Source organism: Centrocercus urophasianus, unplaced genomic scaffold (assembly GCF_019232065.1).
Source record: "Centrocercus urophasianus isolate 14NV4802_14NV808 unplaced genomic scaffold, USGS_Curo_1.0 seq_16, whole genome shotgun sequence".
NCBI classification, from domain to species: Eukaryota; Metazoa; Chordata; class Aves; order Galliformes; family Phasianidae; genus Centrocercus; species Centrocercus urophasianus.
This window is the reverse complement of record NW_024884711.1, coordinates 32594665-32618489: the sequence shown is the minus strand read 5'-3', so window position 1 is coordinate 32618489 and position 23825 is coordinate 32594665. Positions and strand designations below refer to the sequence as shown.

General features: G+C 38.5%; 1 protein-coding gene across 4 annotated transcripts in view; it reads left to right on the top strand.

Moving 5' to 3' along the window:
• MPP7 (membrane palmitoylated protein 7) overlaps positions 1-23468 on the top strand; it is a 143428-nt gene extending 119960 nt beyond the window's left edge. For all 4 annotated transcript variants that reach the window (XM_042816650.1, XM_042816649.1, XM_042816653.1 and 1 more), the window contains 6 exons: positions 8251-8421; positions 14269-14349; positions 16105-16198; positions 17293-17401; positions 18818-18961; positions 20353-23468. In XM_042816650.1, coding sequence (XP_042672584.1) covers positions 8251-8421; positions 14269-14349; positions 16105-16198; positions 17293-17401; positions 18818-18961; positions 20353-20532 — 779 coding nt within the window. In that variant the 3' untranslated portion in view covers positions 20533-23468. The remainder of the gene's footprint in view (positions 1-8250; positions 8422-14268; positions 14350-16104; positions 16199-17292; positions 17402-18817; positions 18962-20352) is intronic.
• Positions 23469-23825: the final 357 nt, after the last annotated feature.

Genomic DNA, 23825 nt, shown 5'->3' with positions numbered 1-23825 from the left:
AGCACTGCTACCAGAAGATCTCCTATAGGAAGCTTACAGCGCACGCACCATATTTCAGTTTCTTCTCAGGTCCTTTTCTGGCTTTAAATGTAGTTAAACCTTTAAGTGAAACGCGGTGCCGACATGATGGTAAATATTTCAATATAATAGGTGCTGTTGAGGATTTTAGAGTAGCTTACATAGCTACATTTTCTTTCTATTTATGAAGTATTAAACAATAATACTTTGTTTTTTTGGCTGTTCTAAGATGAGGAAGCGGTTGAGTGTGGTAGGTGCTTTTTTCTTCTTAGATTTAACTTTTCTTTCTTAAGTTATGCTTTCTCTCCATTTAATGATTTCCTTTCCTATTTTTCCTTTGTGCTTCTCAGAGGAAATTGAAGGTACATGTACAAAAGTTTCCCTGCATAGCCCAATAATTTTATTTAGAGAACATGTGTTTAGAATTAAACTGAAAAAAGTGAAATGTTTCTAAGAGGTGTTGTACATATAATGCTTCTATATTGCCACCAGGTAGACTGAATCATTTTTAAAGTAGATGAAGGTACCAAAATGCTCTTGGTTGCTTCATGCAAAGATCTATTATTTGAACTGTTGTTTTTAACTGCTTTCCCTCTTTCTTGAACTGTTGGAAGATGTGTAAAGAGAAGTATCATAAAAAAACAGTGCAAAACTTGGGTGGGCTGGGTTGGAAGGTGGTTCTGACCTAATTACGTGGCCAAGAGAGCTCTTGCATTTCTAATTAATAGTAAGGAAGTATTTCTCTGAGATGGTAGAAAGTTCATCCACGTAGTATCATCTGTACTGTTTTCCCTCCGAGTGTAGCCGGTTACTGTTATGCTTGCAGCATATGTTAAAGTAATAGCAGCTGATCTCTTGCATTTCTTTTTTTTTTAACTTAAGAGGCCTTTGTTTATAAAGCGTTAGAAGTTGTAGCTCATACTTTTGATCAAAGGGCCTCCGGTACGTAAAAATGCACATTATAGTTATTTCATATCAAATGAGAGGATGTGTTTTTGATCAAAAACCTTTCTGTCTAATCCAGTGAGCCAAAACTTAAAGCTGAAGTCTGATAATGTATAATTTACAAAAAAGCTTGATTTACATCAAATACATTTTGCTTTCTTTTAAGTGGCATCATATTTTCTATTCACTGATAAAGCGTGAATAATACATTGTAAGAATTCTGTGCAGAATGTTTGCTGTCATCAAAATTTCCGCTTGAGAAGTTGAAAGGATCAGTGTGCATGCTGCAAAATTCCAGAACATCTTCAGCTAAAATATAAAACAATAAGCGTTGTTTTATGTTTTTAAGAAAATGGCTTATTGAAGGCTTTCTAATGCTATGCTTTGTACAGTTGTCATTTTAAAGTACTTCTGTATTTTTTGCTGGGCTTCTAACAATTCTGCTTTGTTTCTTGGCTCTTATTCTGTGTGCTTTTACCCTTCGTCCAGAAGATGCTGAATGTGCTGGTCACAACAGTGGATCCTATCTAGGTGAGCAATTGGTTACAACAGACAATTTCTTCTTTTCTTTCAGCCCCTTTTCCCTGGAACTACTGTGTCCACTTTGCTTTTGGGGGTAATCTGCATACAAATGTCTGTACCGTGCATGAGAAAAGCATGAATATGAAGGTTTTAAAAATGGCTCATTGGATTTGACATAAAGGATTTATGTAGTGTGGTATGCCACTATCTGGTTAATAATAAGGTACTAAAATATTGTTTAAATTTAAAAAACATAAATTTGGGAGAAATACTGACTTTTTAGGCATGTTGTGTCAGCAATGTATTTAACACAACAGAAAGGTTACTATATCATGAAAAGACTTTAAAGGCACACTTTCAATGTTTTATCCAAGTTTTGCTTACCTTCTCATTCTTTGTACGTTTATCTACCAATTTTGTGAGCACACAGTTATACAGTAAGAATACAAAGCAAATTTGTAGTCACTGTTTTTTTTTTGTTTGTTTGTTTTTGTTTTTTTTCCCATGTTACAAAATAATTCTTAGCAACCCAACAGCTTAAATTTTGCTTTAAAGCTAGTCTGAACTCAATGTATCATTGCAAGGGGCGGGGAGGAGGGGAAGGAGTCCTTTGGCTTCAGCATTCCAAATTTCAAACAAAAGAAACATTTTAAAAAGGTGAATGTTCCATTATATGTTTCAGCTTTTTAATTTGTGCCATTTTAAAAGCTATGTAAAAATATTTTGGTTGAAATTGTCCAGAATTCCTGCCAGCTGAAAGCTGGCTGGAGTGGATTTAGTGGCAACCAGCCCTTTTCCCAAGGCTTTCATCCTCCTACTGCAAGCGGAAGAGGAAGAAACATGTCAGAGTGCTTTAGTACATCCAAGTGATCGGGTTCACTGACGCACCTTAAACCAGGACTGTAAATCAGAGACGGTTTTCACTTTGTAGTGTGCTGTTTTTAAATGTGGTGTATATAAACAGCATTGGGAACACACGAACTATCTAACTGAAAGAACCTTAATCTCTTTTCAAAACCTTAGCAGAGTATAATTTTATCATGCATTTACATAATAACTAATGGCCATCTGATTGTGCTGAAAGTAAAATTTTTGATTTGTTAGTAAATCAACTGTATTAATATTGAATTGTAACTGCGTGGAGATATTGAAGCATACCTGGAAAACGGCGCTTTGGACTTTGGATGTGATTCTGGCTGCATTACATTTTTGTTGTTAGATATTTTCGTTGAAGAAGAAAATATTTTTTTCATCTTTTCTCTCTGAATGCAAATACACACAGCGTGAATTATCAGGGTCAGACTATCATGGTTTTGCAATCAGATCTTAGTCGGTTGCTGCTTGATATGAGTAGAAAGGCTGCAAAACAAAATTTGTCGTCTTAATGCTATTTCCCATTCAGTGAAATATTGGGGTCAGTAGTTGCCAAATGGCTCCATCGCCTAGGAAGGAGATGTCTTGAGAAAGAGACTACTATTGTTCTCAGTGCAAAGAACAAAAAATTGTTACAAATATTACTGGAAAACAACTGCACACTGCAGGTAACGGCTTAATCTTTTGAGAGCTGCCATGTGTTGGAGAGCTGCCATCAGTCCACAGGCAGCCCTGCAGCCCTGTGCTGGGTCTGTGCTGTTGGAAATGAGGTGACAGGTGGGAGCTGGAAGGCAGAACAATATACAGAAAATAGACCTATCTAAGGCTAGGACCAGTTGAGTGGAAGAGACACAAGAACTCTTTACTCTCCAAGAAAGGATCAGGCTTCCTCACAGTGAATCTGTCTGATTTTGAAAACCGTGTATTCTGAATGTCCATCCATGTTTTGTAGTACTGTTTTTTGGAGCTTATCCTGAGCATTCTTGAAAGATGGCAAGCATTTAATGGCTCTCCTGGCTTACTAAGTAACTAAATTTCTAGGCAAACTTTCAGTATTGTAATGTAAAGTCTGAAAAGAAAGCCTAAACGCAGTCAATGAAGGACTTGAGTCACACCAACAAGGTTGGGATGGTTTTGTGACAGCCGAGTTAACGGCCTGTTGTCAGTGTGCTCTAGCCTGTCACAAGAACAAGGCAGTCCAAATTCCCTTCACCACTGACGAAGGAGCGGAGCTGTATTACCTCGTATTTAGGGCTGATTATAGTCACACATATGAACAGTTACTATCAGCTAAGTGTGGTGAATTTTTTGCACATGTAAATTTTAGAAACAGTTTTCAAAGTATAGATGCACTGACAGCTTCCGAAAATCAAAATAGTAAGTTGTACTTCGTGCTGCTTTTGGTATTGCGTAACCACACCAAACGAACCACAACAATTCTATATTTGTCCTTGATTTTTAAGTCAGTGTTATGGCTTGTGGGTTTCGAGCTCCGTATGCGTTCACATTCCGATCTGTGAACCAGGATGCTCTCTGAATATCCAGACTTCTCTAAAAGGATACGTACTTCAGACACACATGAGGTGGTCATGGAGAGTGATAGAAGAGTCATCTTTCAGACAGCGTTATGTTCAGGGTTATCAGATCTGTTATGTTCAGGGTTATCAGACTATTAATTTGAACTCTCACCTCTAAAGTGACTCAAATAAATTTCACAATTTTTCACTGAATTCTAATACTTCAGTTACAGTGTAGTATCAGATGTTTCTGCTGTAATTTCCTGAGGAACTGCTGGGGAGAACATTAGGACCATGTCTGTGCCAAGCTTAAAATGCAGTTACATTGCCTGAACCGTTATCAACATATAGTAGGTATTAGATGAATATCATCTGTTTACTAGTCTCAACTTTGTCTTAAAACTCCAGACATAATCTAAATTTTTATTAACCCTGCCTAAATGTGCAAGCTGGGAATCAGTCCAGAAGCAGGCAGCGTAAGACGTCTGCTCTGTGTTTGTGCAGTTGCTGTGTAACAATAGAAATACTCAGTATACGAGTGGGTATAAAAAAATGACAATATTTTGAAGGGGAAAAAGAACATCCAGAAATATCTCATAAAAAATTGCACCTCGGTAATGACCAGGGTGCCACAATTACTTTTGTCAGTAACACGCATGTGAATACCAAAAGTACTTGTAAATTCATTTACAGATAAGCACCATTTGTTCACTACAAGTTGTGTAAATTTAGACTAAATTCCATGAAGAATACACAAAGTTAATGCAAATTTTAATCCTTGTTTTACTGAATGAAAATGAACAAAGCACGTCTCCGTGCCTTACAGCATTCTGGAGCCTTCCTGGTGAATGTAGCACACATGAATGTAAATTATAGTACTTTTAGCGCAGTTTCTCTTTGTGAAATCAGCTTTCTAGCTTTGTAAAGATATTTAAATCCAAATTTACTCAACATAGTCACAATTTTTGTTCCCTTCTTTAGGATTTTATTATTAAATCTAAAGAAATGCAACATTTTACATTGTTGTCCTTTAGAAGTGTTTTAGAACTGGATATGTTTGCACGCTGCCAGTTTTCACTCTGCATTTCTGCATGAAGCCCAGGCGGCTTTCTCTGTGCAGATGTAAGGATGTACATTGCCAGTGATTAGAAGACAAATTGGGCTGTTATTCTAGACTTGTTTGTTTGTTTGTGTGTTTACATTCCTAATCTTATAGAGATAAATAATTCCTCTTGGGTTGTTGTTGGCCCTTATCTAAGTGTTAGTAACAGCTGATGATTTTTGTTTCATGTTGAGGAGTGCCATACGGTTTGCAGGCATTTGAAGCTGTAGAGCGTTTGTTCTTCTTATTTCCTTCCAGCAGCTATTTCACCAAACTTGTTACATTCCAGGGGCAGTTTATGGGTTAGTACGTTCAGTAGCTTCTAGTCATGTAGCTGAAACCAGTGGACTGGTGCAAGCTTCCTAATGCTCACAATGCTAGTCACAAAGTTTTCCCCTTTTATTTTATAGTCTGCATTCTTGGCAGCTGAGATTAATTTTTGCTGATATCCATATTCTGCAGACAGTATAGGTCGCAACTCCTTTTGTGTTCACTGAGTTTTATTTGATCAAATATCTCAGGCAAGTAATTCTTTTTCCCTCTGTTCTATTTTAGACGTTTACTTTCAAGCTTAATCATTTTATAGAAACTTTATTTTTCTATTGGAAATCAATCTTCCTTTTGTTTTTCCACAGTGATTTTCTCTATATTTTTAATAATGCTCTATAATTAATTTAAATTTATTAAGTTTGATTTTCATCTTTCCTAAATTGAGAAATATGCAAACACTATGAGAGTGCTTTTTTGCTTGCTCATGAATGTTCTCCTGCCTTGTGAGTATAATGTAGTTTCAGTTCAGCTTAATCTTTTCATGCAGTCATAGCTGCCCAACATATATTATAAATGCAAAGTTAATAGAAAATATTTATTAACAGTTCTTTGTAAAACAGCTTCTGAAGGTCACAGTACAGTTAAGCCACAAACACGAGGATATATAATCACAGATTTGAGAGGGGGAGAGACATGTTTCAAGGAATGCAGTAGCAGTACCATAAAAATGGGGGATGTATTGAAAACAGTCTCATCTCTTGTCTCTGCACTGTACATTTTCCTTAGTTTTGAAAGTATCTTAAAGCAAGCTTTTTCCAAAAAATTCCAGGTATTTAAGCTGAAGTTAAGGAGCTGTTGGTAAATGTGCTGCTGTGAGACAGCTGCTCAGAGGCGTGGAACTCTTGGTGTTTGTAAGCCTAAAACCAAAGTGGTACAGGGGGGATTGGTTGGCTTCATTTGCTGCCTACCCTCATTCTCAACAGTGGAGTGGGGAGATGCTGGCCTTGTAGCACAGAACGGAACCTTTGTAGATATGCAGGTGCTGTATGCTGTGACAAAGCTCTTTATTCTGTCAACTGTTTAGAAGTAAATGGTAAAGGCTTACCATTTTTTCTCTAGATGCTTGTACAGTACAATTTTCAAAACAATTTTCAACTTGTTTTTAGAGCAGTTTTTTGATCTGGTGCCTTCTATGAAATTTACAGCCCCCTTTTGTAGCTGCTGTTACTTTTAACCTTTCTTTATACAGTTGTGTATGCAGTTAGATGAGGTGACGTAGCACCAGAGAATGAGAATTGTAGTGGTTGGAAGGGACCTCTGGAGATCATCAGTCCAGCCTCTCTGCTAAAGAAGGTTCCTACAGCATCTTTGCATCCTAATGGATTTTCACTCTATACTGGACAAGATCGCCTGGGCTTTCTCTTGGATGTGTTTACAGTTATCAATATTTTGACAAAACTTTTCTCACTGCAGTCACTTCAGTGTTAGTGTTGTTTATTTGCATAAGAAAATAGCATATTTCAGTATATTTTGGTATGTGTTCCTGTCTCATATTTTTGTCACTCTTCTATCTCAGCCCAGCTCTCAGCCCAACACTCTTAAAAATACCGGTGTCCTGTTCTGTAGATGTTTGCTCTTCTTCATCGGTTTTTATTTTACTTTTTCATATTTTGAACTTTTATGTGCATGTATGCATGTATTGTGAATTCCTATCGATACAGAGATTTACAGCAGCAAAATTAGTTGGTTAACATTATTTTTGATCCAGATTCTGCAAAGATTTATGCTAAATGGAACTGTGCAGAACATGCTAAGCCTGTAACTAAGCTCTATAAGATTTTGCTTTTAAGTATTTGCAGAAGTGAGTGTTGAATTTGCCAGATACTGCCTTTGAAGATGAAACTGTAATATGACTACTTCTCAAACACCTAAACATACGGGTTTTTACAAGTTTATGAAAATATATTGCTGAAAAATTTGGGGTCACCAAAAGTTTACGTATGTTTACTGTCCTACAGAATATTCCTGGGGGGAAAATGGTGTCAGGATTTTTTCAATAATTTTAAAGTGTGTGTAGAATTTGAGTTTTACTTTCCTGTTCCCAATTAATGGAATCAGTTTTGCAGTCCTGCTAGAACAAAAGTAGTGCAATAGAGATACTGGTAAAATTAATGTAAAGGATTTACTGAAGAACTGTAAGGTAACCATTAACAAATGAGTCAAATTAGTTTTTAAAATACAGTGTTAGAAGCCTTTTTTATACTGCTCTGTTTGAATACGCCTGTGATCTCCTTTGTGATTATTTGAAATACCCAGTCTTGCAGATAGATGCTGGAGATGTAACGTTGTTGACACAATTGGAAATTGTAAATGCAAGTTTAATAGGAATATTAACTTTCAGTTTAATGCTAACATATCCGTCATACGGCAACTATATTGTCTAACATGTTTCATGGTGTTTTGGCATTTAACTAACAGTGTTTGGTTTTAGTCTTAAACATCTTCAGGAAAGATTCTGTGCGCTTTTTTATGGTGTCAGCATGGACTCAAGCACAAAAAGTTATTCAAGGAATTAATTTTCATTAATCCTTTCAACCACCAGATGTGTTCTTGTGTTGTATTTGCTGTGTCTGTATGCCATGATGATTTAACAGAAATGTATTGTGTGGTATGAGAGTCTGTACTGCATGAATGTTTTCCTTGTGTATGCATACTAATGTGTAAGACACTCAAATTATCTAAATATGTTAACAATTTACTGTAATTATTTTTACAACTTGTTGCAAATGTCATGATCTAATTGGTAATCCTAATTCTTCAGTTCAAGTAGGCAACTGATACAGTTTAAAACCGCGGCAAAAAATCATTCTAGTGCCATGGCTTATTTAACATGCAGTATGTTCTTTTATTTCATGCACCGGTCCTCGAGTGTTTGGAAGAGACTGTTTACAGCTTTGGATAGACTTGCTTTCTTATTTTGAAAAAATCCTGTTCTTATTGCAGCTGGTTTTAGAAGAAGCTTTCGCCTTAGCAGAAAAGATAAAAAAACAAACAAATCTATGTATGAGTGCAAGAAGAGTGATCAGTACGATACAGCAGATATCCCAACATATGAAGAAGTTGCAAAATATAGACGACAACCTAATGACAAATACAGGCTTGTAGTTTTGGTTGGTAAGTTGTTTTCCTTATTTTTAACTTGGTGAAACTTAGGACTGCTGATTAGCGCAGTGCTTATCACAGAGTAATTCAGCCTGGAGTAGATCTTAAGAGATCAGCTTGTCCAGCTTCCCACTCAAAGCAGGAGCAATTCTGAATTCAGAGCAGGTTTCTGGTGACAGCACCCTTGGGAACTTGTCTTCCTACTATGTCTTCTCTTTTGTTCCCACCATTCACCTCAGTGAAGAGGAAGGCTACATCATCTCAATAAGTGTTAGATGGATGCTGGTGGGTCCCCCTGAAGCAGTCTCTTCTCCAAGCCCTGTTCTCTCATCTTGTCTCACATGTAGGTTATTCTTCATCTTCCTGTAATCTTAGAAACTCTTTGCTGACCTTGCTCCAGTTTATCAGCATCTTTCTTCTAATAAAGGCCCCAGTACAGACTGACCATTTCTTGCAGTGTCTAATTAATGGGAAGAATCACCTCCATTCAGTGGCTATCCCTTTCCTGATTTAGCCCAGGGTAGCACTCCTCACTGCAGTGTCCCTGTGGTCACATGCTTAGCTCAGTTGCTGCCTGGTCCTTCAGGTCCGTTTCATCTAATCCGCTCCACAGCCAGTCAGTCCTCATCTGGTACTGCAGTCTGTTGTATGTGCAGAACTTTGCATTTGTCTTCATCAAATTTTCCAAAGATCTGCCAGCCCATTCGTGTAACTTGCTGAGGTCCCTCTGTGTTGCAGCTCTATTCTCAGACAAGTCTAAACCAACCAGTTTGGCATCTGCAAACTCAACAGGGGCTATTCTGTGTTGGCTGACATTTTTCTTAATGAAGCTATGAAGTCGTACATCCTCCAGAGGAGCTCCACTTCCAGTGAGTTACCCAGTATAGAACAGACCAATAGTCCCTACCCTTCAAGCATGGTCATCCCTTTACTTTTCACCTGTCTTGTACACCACCAATTCAGATACAGTATCTCAACTAATATGTAAGGATGCTTTTGGAGACAATGTCTATAGCCTTAAAATAAAAAGAGATAATATTTAAATATAGCTACCATGGTGACTAATCTGAACCTGTTTGTCCATCTGTACTGAAACTCATAAGAATTACGGTAGCGCTCTGCTCTTTTAAGAGATCAATCAATATAGCAGAGTAGAGAAAGACAAAAAAAAAAGGAATAAATACTTGTGGTCGGTCAAGGCAGAATATATACATGGAGAGCAACAAAACCTACTGTGTTAGAACAAGTAAATAAGCAAGTTGAGAGAAAGGTGGATGAGAGGTGGGCTTCTGTGTGCCAAGAGCAGATGTAAACATAGCTGCAGAAGACTTAAGATGTCATCCTCAGCTTTCTGTTCCTCTGTAATCTGCCACTGCTATAATAGCATTTATCACCTAATCAAATTGCATTGCTTCAGTCTCCTAAAAAAAAAGTATATATGCATATATATATACAGGAAGTATATTATCTTAACTGCTTCAAAGGTAGCCATTGGAGCACCAGTGAGTGTAACCATTGCAACCAATTAATAATGTCTCATTAGTTATTGTTTCTTTGCAGTAGAACGTAGGCTGTTGCATCATTAGTAAAGTTTCCTCCATTCTGAAAATAACAGAGCAGAGAAATACGACCTTCTATCAGGGTCTGTTTTGTACTGTTGAGTAGCTATGTAGCTATGTTTTTCTGTCAGTCATATCCAAGGGAACATTAAGTTTAGTTTTTAATAAACAGCTTTGTCACTTTCCAGAGCTAAAATTCAGCCACCTACCAGTGTGATCATTGTGAGATTGTGGGCTATATACAAGCAGTAATAACATGGTTGAGTTGATTTTACACTTACATCAACAATATGTGGTGCAAAAGTGTGATAAGTAGACTTTTTATAACAAATTGCATATGTCTGATCTAAAGAATACCTAGAGATTTCATTGGATTTTTGTGGTAATAAATCAAGTGAAGAAAGAGTGCTTTTTTAGTAACAAAAGCAGTTCAGAAATTTATTGCAGACTTCAGTAATTCTAATATTTTTCTCTGGATATTAAGAGCAGCTTAAGTCTGGCCAATTCCATAAAAATGTCTTGGGCAAAATGTGGAAAAAGTAGCAGAGCTAAGCAACACAGGTACAGTAGGAGTGAATGCATTCAACAAGCTTTTGTGTGCCGGTAGCAGCATAGAGTATAGTGTGTCAAATAAAAGGTGGGTACTGTTATCAGGAAACAAAGGGACAGATAACAAATTTATAGCTTTAATTGGGGAGGACACTGAATATCTACTGTGTTATGCTAATGCCTAATAAATAATTTACTGTTGGAAGGCTTTGGGGTTTTTGTTATGTCCTTTTTGTCAGAGAGAGTTTGACAGCTGCAAAGGAGAAATTTCTTTCAGCCTCATTTTAAATTGATCTGCTCTAATTTACAGAATGCAAATTGCACACACAGTAATTTTTAGTGCCCTGTAATGTGATAGAATATTAGTCTCAGCCACAGCTAGATGTATTAGTTTGTCAAGCTTTCACCCCCTCTGCAAATGTACGCTTATGAAAAAAGCCCTGTATATCCTTGGGGCTAAAATAATGGATAATCTGGAGTGATAATATTGCAGATGCTTCTGCTGTGCTGTCTCTCAGATATTATGAATGTGATGAGTCTGCTAAAAGTGAAATGATCCAGTACCATGTGACCACTGTTCTTCTGATAACTTACCATTCCTAGGCCACAGAAAATCCTTAAGGTCTTCAAAAATATTGTCTGCATCCGAACTGTAATACTTTGCGGCCTTACCAAGCTGAGGCAGAATGTTTTGATATGAAACATACTGTTTAGGCAATAGAATTCTCATTTACATGAACAAGGAAAAAATCCTTCTTGCAAACGCTTCTGCTTCAGTAAAGATGAAGGCCAAACTATATGACCATGCTATACCACGTGAACCACTTGGACAACAAAGAAGAAGACTTAGAATTGATATCTTCATTAAACCTTTCTGACTGAACGCTCAGAAATCTACATTGGCTAGCCTTGCCAGTCAGAAAACCAGTGTCAAGTCCCAATCCTGCTTCAGTGCACGGTCAGTCTAGAAGTACCTTCCCACTGCTAGTTACAGTTTACTGAAAAACAGAAAAATGAGATTCTGTTTTCCTGCTTCATATGTCGTTGTGTCATGGTTGGACATACGTATGCAGTCACTGCATTACGCTGATCCATTTTACTGAAGAAGGAATAGTTGAGCCGTAGAACCTCAACGCACCTTTTCTACAGGGTCTTTGTGGTCTCAGCAGAGGGCACCTGACTCCCAGAGTCTTTTCTGAAAGACCACTTTCAAATGAACCAACTTTTAGGAGATCCCTTTGTGCCTGCTGCTGAAGAATAACTGATGAGGTTAATCATCCTGAGACCTGAACTTATTCTATTAAACAGTTTTTCCAGCTTTCTTGAGGCATATCTGAATAGTACAAAGCTTCATGCACATTGTAGTGATTGGTGGTCTACTTCTGCAGGTGACTGTCAGTAAGAAGAATTAGGTGTTGCAGTTTGTTTGCGCAGGATACTACGGTTACTTGGTTGATGTGTCTAAATATGGAACAGCAAGTAAAGTAAATGTTGCTTTAGAAAAATAAGCAATTATTACTAAATCTGTCACTGAACCACTTAATATTGCTGCCAGGGGTGAGTTATAGTAAACTAAAATAATGCTACAGCTATGTATCCCACTTGCTTGGCATTCTGCAATGAGAATCTGGATTGTCCTTCTCAATCCTAGTGTTTTATGCTCATCTTTAGGTCAGATTCAGATTCTAATTATTAAAAACTAGCATCTTTGTAGCATCAACATGAAAATAAGGACCAGAATAGAAGTATTCTTTACACTGAGGAGATGTAGTGCCAAAAGAAGCACAATGGATGGCATTACTACCAGGAATCAGTCCTCAGAATCCATATGCTGTTGTTAAGAGAATTCTGTGCTGAAAAAGAGGAATCTACACCTTCCAGTAGTTAAATTTAAAGATGAGTTTAAAATGGTAATCTGGAAGGGGAGACAGCATAGTAATGAGGTTTAGATCTTAAAACAGATCTGATCTAAGTTTCTAAAGCATCCACCACAGTAACTAAAGCCTGGACTATTTATATATAAATAGAGCTGAAAGCGTGTTGATTTGACAGTGTATAGTCTAAGGAGATAATATTTGCGTAGATATGATGTGAAAAAAATTTTGCTTGAAGGGAATTTAATGCTTCTTTTTACTTGAATTCCACTTGTTTCATTCAATGTTAATAGAATCTATTGAGAATTTTAACTACTTTAACTACTTTTCTGGAAAGAAAAAAGGTATTTGTTTAAATAGCTGTGCCATTAAAAGAGGAAAAAAATAGAAAGCACAAAAGTAATGTCATTATCTGCATGACACATTGCTTTTCTCTGCAGACATGCACCAGTAGAGGCTGCTGTACACCATATTAAATAAACATTTATACTTACTGATAGATTAATTTACTGGCAGGTCAGAGATGGAACTTGAAATGTAGTTGTGTGTTTAACTTATGTAAACATATAAAATTATAAATGCAGAAACTCTAGGACTTTACAGAGCAACCATAGTCTGAGGGTAGTAGGAGACGCTTGCTTTTCATCGTCACGTGTTTCTAACCACACAGGGTGGGTGCAGATGAAGGTGCTGAAGCATCAGTCGTTGCTTTTTGATGCCAGACTCTCATTAGTAATTAACCAGTACATCACTATTTCATTAACATGCTTATTACATTTTGTATTTCTAATCTCTAAAATGCCTTTATTAGAAAGAACTGAATGCATGGTTGCATCACTTTTCATACAATAGTAAGAATTTTCCATAATATGCACTATTCTCATATCACTTGGGATGTGATTAAATGATCTTCTTCTACATTTTGCTCTTGACCTGACTCAGTGGAAACAAAGACAGTACTCCATCAGAAACCCATGAACCCTCAGCTGGGCTTCTTCATGCACATATCAGCATGAAATAGGGTACCTGTGGGTAGGAAGTGGTTTAAGAACCATTATCAAATGGCTAAGAGTGGGGGGCACATGAAAAATCAAAATGCTTCCTTAATAATTTATAGCACGGCAGTAGTCAAGTGGAGGTGGATGGGATGGGTCAGAAAACAACCATGCAGTCTTTGTTTCTTCCTGCCAACCTCCTTCCAAGAGTGGTCTCCCTTGGCAGCTGCATGAAGAAAGAAATATTTATTTTGGAGCAGTTCAGACAGCAGGCAGCGTACAAGCAGAGTTTAAAGAAAACCAACAACAAAGAAGGAAACAGAAGCACCCCAAATGGGTTGTGACCAAGAGCACCAAGTGCATGGAGAGGAGCTGCCCTTCCTTCTTCTTCCCACTCATTCCTGACCTGACCCCTCGAAAAGAAGGAGAAGAATGGCCTTCACCTGCTGGCTGGGAGGCTCTGCTCCAGAAGTTTGAGATATTCTGGCAAAATAAATAATCATGCCAATTTTGATTAAGGTTAAGGTGCCACGTCTGTGTAGGGCCAAGGATGGGGATATGTGTTGAGGGTAGTGGAGAAATTGCTTTGCCTTAGATTAGATGACCTTGAAGGGTCCCTTTCAGCTCAAACGATTCTATGATTGAACTTTTTCCATGCCTTTTTTCCTCAGTGGTAGAGTCAGGCCAGACAAACTACTGTCTGTCCCCTCATGTTTGTCAGCATTGTATATCTTAGGAGACGCTATAACCATAGACATTTCTAAATGGTTAGAAGATAGTTTGTGTTATAGCTGTGTGCCTTTTGGACTTACCTCAGAGAGCACTTGTGCCTGAAGATGAGAGGCCTGGCTGCTGGGAAACAGCACTGTTTCTTTTTTTTAGGACCAGTGGGGGTTGGACTGAATGAGCTCAAACGAAAATTGCTGATCAGTGACACCCAGCATTACGGCGTAACAGTGCCACGTAAGTAGAAACACTCTTCTGTTCTCTTGATGCTACACTTGGTTCCCTTTATTATTGCATTAACTAAAGGCACTTTTAAATTTGAGTCTCTAAATGCATGCTTGGCATCCAGATTACTCTTCTAATTTTTGAAAGTGCTGCTGCAGTAGTATTTTAAGTAGCATTGATTAAATTGATAGGATGTTTTGGCTCAGAGGCACTGCAGTAGATTTTTACTACAGGTTTAGCGTGATTGATGTCAGCGGTGTTTGGTAAATGAAACTCAGCTAAAGAACACGCTGGATTTAGCTGCAAAGCAGTGAAAAGTACTCTGTTAGCAATGCTTGCTTTCAGCAAAATGCCCTTTTACATTAAGGCTGAAAAATAAAGATGGATGATAAACAGTTTTGAACCTCGATGAATAAATGATTTTAATCCTTTGACTAGCTTTAGAAAAGTTATTTGGGGATTTTTCTCCCCTCTTTCCCCTGTCTGACCGTGTCGTGTAATTTGAACGATGATGAATAACATTGTTCTGAACTAAATTCTACAATACTTTATTGGGTTTTCTTTCATGTGGAGGGCTTGATAGTGTTAGCTGCTCTGCCATTTCTTTGTCTGTTTGTACTTGTAATTTTGCCTCCTATATGGATCCTTCAAATTAAGGGTCCAGCACTGAATTCAGGAATTCATGTTTTTCTTTGCAAGTACAGGTATTCTATAAAAATACATATGAATGAATTTTCTAGGTAGAAAAATGAATACATTTGTTTTTAGCAAGTCATTTCATTTGCAAATATTTTCCTCAGCTGGGTATTGAAAACTGCAACAAAAAAGCCAGATGTTCCCAAATATTTAACACACTGCATATGCAGTCATTTGCCCAGAAGCATTTCTCTAAAAATTGCCAGGATTCATCAAGCTGCCTTTTCTTTTTTCTCTTCCAAATTTGTGGTTATAATTTAAAACAAACAAGTAAAGAAATCCTTCTCCCTGAAATTCAATAAGTCAGGACTTGTGTGGAGAAATGACATTCTTGGAAATATTTCTCTTTGTGTCAACCTAAGAAAAGCGAGCCATCAAATGGCATTCCAGGCTGTGCTTCTGCAAGCAGGTTGTGTGTGTTCACTTATGATGAAAAATATGTGATGCTGTAATATGCATCTTGTATTAAATATGATTTTTAAGTGTGCTCATTACCCGTAAGTGGCAATCCCACAAGTTTGTAAGCAGAACCTTTATGCCTAGAGCTTGAAGGCAAGTAAAGATAAAGCAAGACCGCTGGAAGAAAAAGGAATCACCAGGAAACGGAAAGAACTAAATCATAAAATTCACGCCCCGTTTCTTTACTGTCGTACTCCACATACCATAGCTGCAGTTGTTGCTAATGAATGTAATATTTTATAAATCAGGTTGGTGAACTTTGTTTCCCTTTATGGTCTTGTATGCTAATAAGTTTAACGAGTGGCGAAGTTGGGTAATTGTTATGAACTGCTGCTCATTTTATTATTCAGCTTCCTCATTTTATTGGATTTTTCCACCACTTAATAAAAATGATAATCTGACACTTGTCCAGTAGTTTTTTTCCCTGTGTGTGCTTTTAAACTCAATCCCGTCACATGCTGAGTGCCACCTCGTTTTAGTCAGGAGCGAGGAACTGCTGTGCTGAGTATTGCACAAGGGCTGTGGGCTTCTGAATGTTTCCTGAACTGGTTTGCATTATATTGTTTTGTGCATCCTTTCTTTTTTTTTCTTTTTCTTTTAATGAAACTGCAGACACCACCCGAGCAAGAAGAAGCCAAGAAAGCGATGGTGTTGAATACATTTTCATTTCCAAGCACTTGTTTGAGACAGACGTACAGAATAACAAGTATGTTGAAGAGGCTTTAACTAGAACCACAGTTAAAACAATGGCTGTGTTATAAAATGGGGCTGGTTGTAATTTTAGATAGTAATTCAAAGTGGATGTAAGCCGTAGTGATTTGAAGATGTTGGATTTACATTTTGATACATAAGCAGTTCAAAGAAGCTGAAGAAACAAAAAAAACCCAGCAGAATATACAGACAGAAATGCTTCTGTGCTTCCAAGTAGTTTCAGCACTTCAGCTCATCAATAAGACCCTGAAATTGTAGGTGTTGAGGTGGGGGAGCTCTCTTTCATGGGGCATTATCCTTGATGGCAGTGAAGCCTTGCAGCACTGGGAGATGGGGGCCTGGAAGTGTGCTTGAAAGGGCTGCAAACGTGCTTGAATCAATGTTTGCGTAGTTCTGCACTCTTTCAGGACAGGCGCTTCCTGTGCTTTTGAACGTAGAGACCTACAGAGAAGCCCCTGTCTGTAAACACTCCAGAAATTAAACTAAAATGAAGACAATGGTAGCATCGTGCTCTCTAGCAGCCTGTAAAATATTGCAGCTTGAAATTCTGTCCCAGTGTTTCAGGGGGCAAAAGTGTATTAGACACAAAGCTGTGGGTTTTATGGAAACTTCAAACTGTGCTTTGCTTTTTTGGCAAATTGTACTTGTGCTTTTATAGCGCATAAGCAGCCGCCTTGGTTCCATTAGCACTGTCGTAGCTCCTCCTCCTCTTCGAGATGGAATTTGGATATTCTGCAGTGTGCAATGAAATTTCAGTAGTTTCTATTGTTTAGCTTATCCACTGTTTTATTGCATTGCATTAGTTCAGAAAAAGAGGTGATGGAAAACATTAGTGGGCTGTTGGACTACAGTGCTTTTTTCTCTTTAACTGTAATACAAGCAGGTGTTACTGATTTGAACGTGGTAAAATAGAAGATTTCTTAAAATTGACATGTTGAAGTACTTGACAGCATTTCCTTTATAAAACATGGTAAAACTCGCATGTAAAGTAACATATATTTGCTCCTGAATCAGATCTTATAAACCAAAACGATAAGTTTTTGCTGGAGAAAATGGAAATGATTCTAATGTTTTCACCCTCTGCCATAGGTTTATCGAGTACGGCGAGTATAAGAACAACTACTATGGCACAAGCTTAGACTCTGTTCGGTCAGTCCTCGCTAAAAACAAAGTCTGTCTGTTGGATGTGCAGCCTCATGTAAGTAAGCATATCTTTTGGAATCCTGTAGTTCTCCATGTTACGTAGGATTCCAGAAACTTAACTGTTCTAAAAATATATATTTTATTCCATCCTGAATTACTATCAAGTGAGCTTGATAGGTGACTTTATCACATCAAGACTTGCTGGAAGGAGAAGAAGGAAACTCCAATACATATTGCTAGTATTCTGCTTAGGAATTACTGTATTGAAAGCCCACAGCATAATACCAAAGACATTATAAAATGCTTCCAAATTTTCATTCATCTTTTTGCTGTTTTGTGTTAAGAGGTTCTCTCTGAAACTTAAATTTCAGAATGGCTTTAAGCTGCCACGCAGTCCAGCTACTGTCCTACGTTTAGTGGGTCTGTTCATGCAAAGAGTTTCCACGTAAGGCAGACACAAGTTAAGGAACATGCTTGGTGTATTGTTGGCCAGATAATTGTTAAATAGTTGTTCCTGTCTAAGCCATTTGTTATTGCCCTGACTGTGTCTTTCAACCCAACTCAACAGCTCCTCTGGGAATTTTTATTCTCCCAACAACTGCAGTGCTTCCAAGAGCTGGACCAGTTTGTTTATATGGAGCCAAAGTATTTCTTCTCCAAGGGTGGCCAGCCCGTGGCTTCTGAACCCCAGCAGTTTGTGAGCAGTTCCCGGTGCATTTTTGGATGTGGGGCTTTGCTTAAAGCAGCAGCAAGTGGGCTGTGCCAGCACAGGAGCAGCTGGAGAAGCCAAGCTCACACCAGGAGAGCTGGGCTGGGGCTTCTGGGGCTTAGTGAGAGCACTGTGTGTCCAGTGCAGCCCAGTTTTTCAGTGAACCACTAAATTCTCCAGAGGACCTGGTCTTGTGAGCCCTTCTGGGGTCATGTTCTCTGTCACGTTGTTTTCTTGTGGGCCCTGGCAATGCAAAGATGACCGAAAGCTGGCTGGCCATCCCTGCTCCACACTGTGCTGCAATCAGAGTTGTAGACCTCTGATTTCATTGGTAGGATCACTTCACTCTCTCAGGAACAGTAACAACAGGGAGTTGTTTAGTGAGTACACAGCACTGAAGAGAAGAAACAGCTGACCTCCTGTGATTCTGGCACAGGCTCTTGCACACACTGCTTTTCAGAAGATGTTACTGCTAAAATGTGTAGAACTTTTCCACTCCTGCAGAACTCCCTGCCCTACCTTCCATCCTCCTCCTGACGTTGGGCACTACTTTATGTTTGTGGAAACAAAGAGTTATCTTACCCTTCACATGGAAACTCTCCTTGTAGGAATCAGTGCTGATCAACACAATTGGATGGCAGAAACTGAAAGACAGACTTCTAGAAGTGCTTTGTGGGTTCAGTCTGGTTAGCAGAGGGTTTCTTTTACTGTGGTAAATTGCATTGTGAAAAATAAGCTAATTAAAATTTTTCCTCTTATCAGACAGTGAAACACTTACGGACATACGAGTTTAAGCCCTTTGTTATATTTATAAAGCCTCCACCACTTGACCGCTTGAGAGAGACTAGAAAAAATGCCAAGATTATTTCAAGTAAGGATGATAGGGGAACTGCAAAGCCCTTTACGGTAAGTATATTTAAGAGTTTGTATTGTTTTACCTTGGAAATAAAGATTATTGCTGGGTCTCTATTCATAGTACTTGTCAGGGCTTAGACAACCTACACATTATTTCCCAATTTCTGTCACCCTAAACTTGCTGTGATGTTCTCATTCTTTGCTGTGCTCGTAGATATTCACATGTCCATGGTCCTCAGTATGAGTTTATGTAATTGAAGAATGCTGAGGATTTCCTTTAAAAAAAAATTCGCATTTAGATGTTTCTATTTATGCATATGAATTTCCTTGTATCATTTCTAATTTTGAATCTTATATTTAGAGGAAACCTGAAACATCAAATGCTGCCTTAATAAAAAGACCGTATTTGTGGATAAGATACACAACTAAAAAATGTTACAGGGAAATGAATATTCTAAGAAAGAATGTGAAATATCTAAGGAAGCAAAAGGCACAAGGGCTGCATCTTGTCGATAATCAGGGAAAAAATATTAGTCATTACCCATTAGTAGCTTATTTACTTCCTGGAAGTACAATGAAAAAATATTTTAATTGAAGGTAAATGAAAGCCAACCATGGTTACACTTTGTTATGTACATGTACTGTATGTATGATTTTCCTGTACTCAGATATAAGTTGTTATTTAGGATTTGCTAGATTGTGTTTTTAAGCTGAGTCGTGAACAGAGTCATGGGGATGGATGACTTAGACAGAGCAGATCTAGATACATATTGCCTATTTATTTTTGTGACTGTGTCTTTGTAGGATATGTTTTTGACATAGTTTAGAAATAATGTATTATAACAATACTTTCTGTCATATATAAAATGTAAGAGGGGTTCATTCTTAAGAGCAATCTTCAAGACATTGTTTAGTTAGGAACGTTTTACTCATAGTTGTGTCATCAATTAAATTCCTAAGATTTGTTCCCTCCCCAAACATGAATAGAAATGCACCCAACCAGGCCCAAACAAGACTAACAAGGCACAGGAAGACAGCTCCTGCCAAGCTTTTAAAAGAAAAAGGCTGCCTTGTAATATATCATGTGCTAATAGCAAGCTGAGACTTAAGTAATGAAACTTTAAAAGCATCATCGAAATAAACAACTAGAAATGTTTTCCACTAGTGCTGCTAACAGAAGATGGCTCTGAAATTGCCATGCAGTGACAAGTGTGTTATTGCAAGAGGAAAGATTAAAGAATTGTCCGTCTCCATTGGGCAAACTCTGCTTGTAAGAGTGTTCCCTGAGATTATCAGGAAGGGTAGTTTCTGCTTTTTTTTTTTTTTTTTTTCATAAAAAGCCCCGTTTCCACTTCCATAAGCAAGTAGTTTTCACCACATTCACCACAGAATTAGGTGTCTTGTTTCTGTGGACTGACTGTTCCCTGCACTGATCTCATTAGGAAGAAGATTTTCAAGAGATGATTAAGTCTGCCCAGGTGATGGAGAGCCAGTACGGCCACCTCTTCGATAAGGTGATCATCAATGATGACCTCGCAACAGCCTACAGTGAGCTTAAGGCAACCTTTGACAGACTGGAGACTGAGACCTTCTGGGTTCCCGTCAGCTGGTTGCACTCGTAGCGTTTCGCGTTCACAAGGCAGCCAATGCATCCCGATCCAGACGTGTGCGTGGTTAGGCAATACTTAAGGGGCATTTTCTTGGGAGAAGGGCTTTCTAACTCTACCTGAGCAGCAAGTGCACTCTTCACATACTTGGCACTGGTCTTGTTTTCCTGTGTCTTCATCCTCCTGTTCACAATTTTGGGACAGTCATGCGGAACCGAAGTCTTACTAAGATCAGTAAAGCGAGCAAATACTCGTGTAACAAAACTGCCAAATGTCTCTCTCTCACTCGTATGTCCATTTACAAGGTAAGCTTTTTTAATGGAGAGTCTGCAGAAGATAGTAATTAATACTGGAGATCAGCACTTTGGTGGTTGTAAGTCTAACTGCTCTCATAAAAAGCACATCAGCACTTGGAAGTTATTATCCCTTAAGTGCTCGAGAGAACTGAAATAGGCAAAAGTGACCAACATTTTTATGGGGAGGACTTCCTATGCGCAGCAAGATAAGTGTTTTTACTTTTATAGACGTGAGTCTTGTCTTACATGTACAGAATGATTGCAGTATTCCTTTGCACTTACGTAGTCATGAAAAGAAAGATGTATTCAGTGGCTCAGTTGTGAAAATCCCTGCTGTGAGCATGCACAGATTGAAGGTATTTTCATGCATGCTTTGTGGCACAACGAATAGAACTCACGGGAATATTTATTTAAATAGGGTTACTGTGTATATAACTTCAAAGTCTTTAGGATTAATCTTCTGTAAAATAGGTGACGAAGCAGTATGAATAGCAACCAAGTAAAGAGTACTTTTTTTTTTTTCCTTTAAATTGATATCAAGAACTTTTAGCAAACCTTGGAACAGCTTTCCCTTCAGAATTTTTCAAACAATTGGTGAGGATGCTGTGGAGACCTGGAAGCAGCTGCAATAAGTCAGTTCTTTCCATTGTTTGCTATGTAGCGGTACTTGTTTTGATAGTGTAACAGACGTCTTATCTCCATCCAGAAACAAATTAGTGCTGTAGTCCTCATTACAAAAAAATCTCCATCAGTGGTCCGATACAGATGGAAACCTCATCTTGAATTTGATGTGGCAGTGTAATCATATGTATCATAGATGATGTATTTTAATATAGATAATTTGGTATTTTTCTTTCTTTACTGCTGATATGCAGGAAATGAGTACATCTGTAAAGACCAAGGAACACCTGTGTGTTGTGTTGTGAATGTGTCTGTAAGTAAAGAACGTATAGGAGCTTGTAAATTCAGGTCATCACATCTGTGGCATTCAAACAGGAAGCAGTTATTTCATGTTAATCTGTAAAGAGAATATAGATGTCTTGTTTCAGGGAAAAAGAATTTAGTGAAACTTTATATATTTATGGAGGGTTAAAAAGGGATGTTAAGTTTTTAAATTTCTTGTCAATGTGTTCATTTATTAAACAGATTACGAAGACTGTAATTCAAAACACTGTCTCTGTAAATTGAGCTCAACATTCCATGTAAACTTTTTATTTCAGTTCATGTGCTGATAAAGCCATCAGATGCCGCAGTTTAATTCTAAATGCGTATTTAATTTGCGGGTCACTGCACGTAGCGTAGAGTTGTGTAAAACAAATGAAATGCAAGCAACAGCAGCAAAATCCCTCCAAGTCTGGAAATGTTTATGTGGGAGTCACAGATGTACAGAATCTCAGTATGGTAAATGCTCTGTTTGAAGCACTGTAATGTAACTTTTGTCAAACTTCACCATTTTTCAGGAGGAAAAATTTTTGTAACATAAATTGAGATTTGAGATTAAGTTAATTGCATGCGGGTTATGTGGGTTGAGAAGATGTTTTCTATTATTTTTAATTACTGAAAATCACACTGTTTTTCTGGGGATCTGGAATTGGGTGCCTGCTTGCCTTTGCCTGCAAAGAACCGAGCGCCCTCACCACTTCTTCCAACCAACAGCTTGGAGAGAGGGCTCTGCATCCCTTGATATCTGGCCACTTCCCACCTTAATGAGCAACTCAGTGCTGCTTCTGACCTGCAGTGTATCAGAACTTCAGTGTAGAATAGCACTCCCATAAGGGACCTGCTTTTCTCTTTGAGAAAGTGGTGCTGGAATATTCTGCAAAGTCTCTGTCCAGAGCAGTCCTGCATGCTGTCTGTCTTGTCCTTTTGAAAAAGATTGCAGTTCCCATTCCTGGGTCGGTGCAGTCTCAGAGGACATTCTGCAGCACGCTGTGCTGGGCAGCCATGGGCAGCGCTGTGCTCTGCTGCCTTCATGAAGACGCTGCTGCTGGTCCCTGGTGCAGCCCTGCAGGCGCTTTGGAGGCAGAGAGGCGGATGGCTGCCTGCCCTGTCTGTGGGCTGGGAGCCGAGTCCTGAGTTGTAACACCTGCAAGGGAAGGGAATCACAAAAACATAAATCCTGCCGAGCAAAATGTGCACACAGTGAGAGGTGGTGTTAGCTAAATCACTAGATTGCTCTTGAAAATCAATGTTATTGCAGTGGTTGCTTCCAAAAAAAAAACAAAAAAAAAAATAGAAGCTTCTGGGCTCTGCAAGGCAGGCAGGGATGATGTAAGTTCAAGGCAGAAAGATGTCTCAGCCCACCAGTTCTGACAGCACGGAACCTGCTCTGAACTCACGTGCCAAATTGTTCTGAGGTTCCGTGGGGAGGGCTGTGTGCTTCTTCTGACTCTGAACATTTGGGAACGAAGGCGACTCAAGGTGGTTTCAATATTCCAGATATTCAAGTTGTGCTGTGTGGGCTTTTAGGAACTGTGTTTTTTGACAGATGTTTTTGTTGTGTTCTAGCTGTTTGCCATAGTCAAAAAAAAAGGGGTAGTATTTTTTCATATTGTACCAAGCTCTGTACTTGAATTTGCCATCAGGTCATTGGTTGATGTCTTACCTGCACTCTTACCTTCTTTATGCAAAACAATAAATTATTGATATATCACAGCAGGTGTTTTCTTCTCCATTGTAATTTGCACCATAAAGCGCAGGGACTTAAAAATGTGCTGACTGTAAAAGAAAAACTGCCTAAGATTTCTATTACTGACTGTCACCCCCCAATTATCTTTAAATGGGAGCATAAAGCAACCTAGATCAAAGACTGAAATGCTTAATTTTTCATTTCTGTTGGTGAATTCTCCTGCAAGATCCTTTCCTGCCCACTAACCTGTTTGCTCTCCAAAGCGGGCGCCACGCAGGAGGTCAGGCAGACACTGCCGTGTTTGCAAAGTGCATGGAGTGACGGCCGAGCTGTCGGCCGCGTGCGCTCCTGCTGTGCTCACAGGTCATGGGGGAGGCTGTGCT